The sequence below is a fragment of the Mesitornis unicolor genome, unplaced genomic scaffold, assembly GCF_000695765.1.
Source record: "Mesitornis unicolor isolate BGI_N332 unplaced genomic scaffold, ASM69576v1 scaffold16594, whole genome shotgun sequence".
NCBI classification, from domain to species: domain Eukaryota; kingdom Metazoa; phylum Chordata; class Aves; order Mesitornithiformes; family Mesitornithidae; genus Mesitornis; species Mesitornis unicolor.
This window is the reverse complement of record NW_010180928.1, coordinates 33,963-38,068: the sequence shown is the minus strand read 5'-3', so window position 1 is coordinate 38,068 and position 4,106 is coordinate 33,963. Positions and strand designations below refer to the sequence as shown.

At 56.9% G+C, this 4,106-nt stretch overlaps 1 protein-coding gene across 1 annotated transcript in view; it reads left to right on the top strand.

Annotated features, from left to right (window-relative positions):
- LOC104539668 (LIM homeobox transcription factor 1-alpha-like) overlaps positions 1-3,440 on the top strand; it is a gene marked incomplete at its 5' end in the record, with an annotated part of 41,210 nt that extends 37,770 nt beyond the window's left edge. Inside the window, 5 exon segments of the mRNA XM_010183255.1 lie at positions 2,224-2,393; positions 2,533-2,610; positions 2,721-2,790; positions 2,897-3,064; positions 3,280-3,440. Of these exon segments, the coding sequence (XP_010181557.1) occupies positions 2,224-2,393; positions 2,533-2,610; positions 2,721-2,790; positions 2,897-3,064; positions 3,280-3,440 (647 nt within the window).
- Positions 3,441-4,106: the final 666 nt, after the last annotated feature.

Below are 4,106 nucleotides of genomic sequence, written 5' to 3'. Positions count from 1 at the left end.
CCCCGCCGGTGGGATGCGGGCTCGGCGGGTCGGACCGAGGGCACGCCACACAATATCCATCGCCCCGGCCCCTTCCCAGGTGACGTCAGGGGCAGCCCCAGACACTCATTAATTTCTCCCCCCTCCTTGGTGGGGAAAGGCTTGAAAGGGAGAGTTAATTAAAAGTAATCCCCCGCCAAATCCGGCTTCGCTTTTCCTTCTTTCCCTTTGACACTGGGAGGGATTTGGGGAGCAGGTGTTGGGGGGGAGGGCTCGGGGGGGCTGCTAGGAGTGGGTTTTCCCTCTTGGCATGGGTTTTGAGCATCGTTTGCTTGATAGAGTCCGTGAACCTCTGGCTCCCCGCTGCTGGGCTCTGCCCCTTCTGGCCTGGGGTGGATTCAGGCGCTCACCTCATGTTAAGGTGCAAAGGGGTTCGAGCACTGAACTGACACTTGACATTCCTCCCCCCAATATTTGTAAAAAGTCTCTACACGTCCATCAAAATTGAACTCCTTCAGGTCTCAGGAAAGCAGGCAGCTTGGAGGAGCAGAGACCCTGCTTGTGCTGCCATTGAGGAGGCAGCATCGGCTGCTGCTCAGTCCCGTTAGCCATCAGAGACTCCACACCCTGGGGGTCTCCAGCACCGGGGCTCTCAAACCTTCTGCATTGCTATGCCTCTCATGTTGAGACATGCAAGAAAACAGCAGTTTGTCTTACCCATTGCCATTGCTGCTATTGGTGTGCCATGGATGTGCTGTGGGTGAGCTCTGCCTCCTGGGGACCTGAACACAGCTCCGGGCTGTTCTGGGGACCATCAGCATGGACATCTCTCCATGTCTCAGCCCTCCCAGCCCTCACCACAGGGAAAGTCTCCATATCAGCTGGTGAGGCCTGGAGAGAGCCCAGCAACATGGAGGGAAGAGGTAACTGGTACCTGAGAGCATCCTTGCCGTTGCCTCCCATCACCCTGGAGATCTGCTCCTGTCTTTCCCCATCTCCCAACTGGGCTGCTGTTGGATTTGCACTTTTCTGCTTTGTGTGATCCACGATTAGCTCTTGCTATGGAGTACGACCTGGGGTGCTTTAGCCATGAATGACTCTGGGCCAGGCTCACCATCCCCTTCTGCAGCCGCATCTCCCAGAGATGTGGCAGCCCCAGGACAGGACCTGGGCCAAGCGCAGCCTCGCAACCTGCGTCTGCATCAAACCATCTCAGCCCTGTTACAAATTCCCAAATGGATGGTGGAAGAGCTTTCTGAAAAAGGCTGTAAGTGATTTACGGCTCATGAGAGGGAAGGACCTGTGCTGTCAAACCTGCATTACAGCCCTCCCACGCAAGCGAGGTCATCAGCATGCTGGCGATTTGGGAAATGAGGAAGGCTGGTAAGAGGCAGGACAGCACTGCCCGCTTTCCCAGAGCAGCTCCTGCCCGAAGGTCCCGTGGCCCCAAGTGGTGGAGAGCAGCAGGGAGACACACACCAGCGCCTGGGAACGCAACAGAGCAGCACATTGCAGCCAGTACCCAAGGGGCGAAGCTTGAAGCAGCCTGGGCTTTTGTCCAGGGGGAATTAAAACTCCACGGAAGGGGGGAAATATAGGCAAAAGGGTGCCCCTTGTGTTTGTGGTTAAAACTCTGCTCTAAATGGAGCTGACCTCAGTGGCGGCGCAAATCAGGAAGGGTTTGCAATGTTTTGGCTAATGTGTTGCCCTCTCTGAGCATCTCTGCTCACCATGCACCCTGAAGTCCCCCAGCCTGGGCTGTCCAGGCAGAGGAACCAGATGCCTGGTCCCCAGCCAGGCTGGGAGACAGCTCCAGGGGCACAGCGACCCTCGACGGCTGCTGTCCCCTCATGTGGATGTGACCTGTGTGTGTCTGTCCAGATGTGTCCCCAGCTGTGGCCTGGCAGGGAATCTCTGTGGAGCAGGCAGGATTTTGGGTCTTATGGAGGGAAAATCAGGTGTCTCAGAGTTTCACATTGCAGCTGTTCAGACTGTTGGGGAAAGGAACCAAAAAGCACATCTGCTGGCTGAACAACCCCAGGCTATGAGCCACAGCAGCTCTGTCCCTCTCTGAGCTGCCATGGGACAGCCAGGCCCAAACCTCAGCTCTTCACACATTCACAAGAAGATCCCTGCCAACACCAGCTTGTTTTAAGTCCTGAGATTATTTTGGACATGCTGAAAAATTATGTGTGCTGCCCCTTGTCTATAAAGGACCTCCTGTTTTTTTTCCTCTCACCTTAGGCAAAAGTGATGATGAGGACAGCATCTGCAAACTGGGTCAAGCCTCAGGGAAGGGTGCTGACGACGGGAAGGATCACAAGCGACCCAAGAGACCCAGGACCATCCTGACCACACAGCAGCGGAGGGCATTCAAGGCATCGTTTGAGGTCTCCTCCAAGCCCTGCAGGAAGGTATGGGGAGAAGGACCCATGCTCAGCCGCCTCTAGCCGCCGGGGATGTCCTGGATGCCGGGCAAGGACTTGCCCCGGCTGCTCTGTCCCCTCCTAAAGCTGAGGTGGCTGAGTCGCTGCTGTCATTCCTCTCTCCAAGGTGCGGGAGACGCTGGCAGCCGAGACAGGGCTGAGTGTCCGCGTGGTGCAGGTCTGGTTCCAGAACCAGCGAGCAAAGGTGAGTACAAGGGCTAGCCCCCCACCAGTGGCCAGTGCTGGGGCTCCCCTCCCTCCTTGACCTGGCCAGGGGATGATTTCACTCCACTTTTGTCCCTTCTTCTCCCCCAGATGAAGAAGCTAGCCAGGAGGCAGCAGCAGCAGCAGCAGGATCAGCAAAACACGCAGCGCCTGAGCTCAGGTACCCCCCCTTGCACTCAGCCGTGCCCACGCTCAGGGTCTCGCCGTTTCTCAGCCCCAAAAGCGCAGCAACCCAACTGCACTGACAGCTTGCTCTTATCTTCCAGCCCAGACGAACGGCAGCAGCACAGGGCTGGAGGGGATGCTGAACCCCTACACCGCACTGCCCCCGCCCCAGCAGCTGCTGGGCATGGAGCAAAGTGTCTACGGCTCTGACCCCTTTCGGCAAGGGCTCACCCCGCCGCAGATGCCCGGTGACCACATGCACCCCTACGGTAAGGCTCTGGGGTTTGTCTTGTGCCCTCTTTCCTTCGAAGAGATGTCGGGCTGTGTGGCAGGGGCATGTGTGGGGGATGCGGCGATTTCTGGGCAGACAGCAGCCCCTTCTCCCCTAAACCCTTATGCTGCAGCTGGGGGCAGCCAGCACCGCCAAGGTGCCAGAGAAGAAAGCAGACTCTGAAGACTTTCTACTCCCTCCCTGCTTCCCAAGGTGCCGAGCCCCTCTTCCACGACTTGGATAGTGACGATACCTCACTGAGCAACCGGGGCGACTGCTTCCTCGCCACGGCGGATGCGGGGCCACTTCAGGCACGAGTGGGGAACCCCATCGACCACCTCTACTCCATGCAGAGCTCCTACTTCACCTCCTGAGCACGGCATGGTCTCCAACACGGGGCAGCCAATGCCACCGCGCTGCCCCAGGAGGGGTTGGGAGGGAGGGGGAAGCGACACTGCTGGGAAGCTGTCAAACAATATGCTGTAGCTTGGGATTCCCAAGGAGCGAGTTAAGTTATGGGTTGCATAGTTTCATGTTTCTCTTAGGAGCCTAGGATTAGGGACAGGAGTGGTTTTTGCAGCTGGCTGATGGGTTTTCAAATTTCAAACGCGGAACCAAATGTCTTGTTTTGGCAGGGGGAAAGGCAGGGGAAGGGGATATCCTTCCCATGGGAGCGTCCCGGAGCTGTATCCCCTCCGCACCACCTTTGGTCCAGGCAGTGGAAAGAGCACACTGCTGATCCTCACGGGAAGAGCCCACAGCATCAGCTGGGCTTTGAAATTTGAAAAGCTGATAACGCTTTGGGGAAACACGGGGACAATTTCACTGCAGGGTTTTCCCTCTGTTTCCTCAACCAGCTTGAGCACTCACTGTTTAAACACAGGGACTTTTTAAGATAGATGTTCCCATGCAAATATAGAAAGCTAGAAACCCCTAACATCATCCCTGTCTCCAAGGATGAGGCTGTGTGTGTGTATGTGTGTGTGTGTGGGCACACACGTGTGTGTGTGTGCAGAGCTGTGTGGCTGTGGGTGATGGAC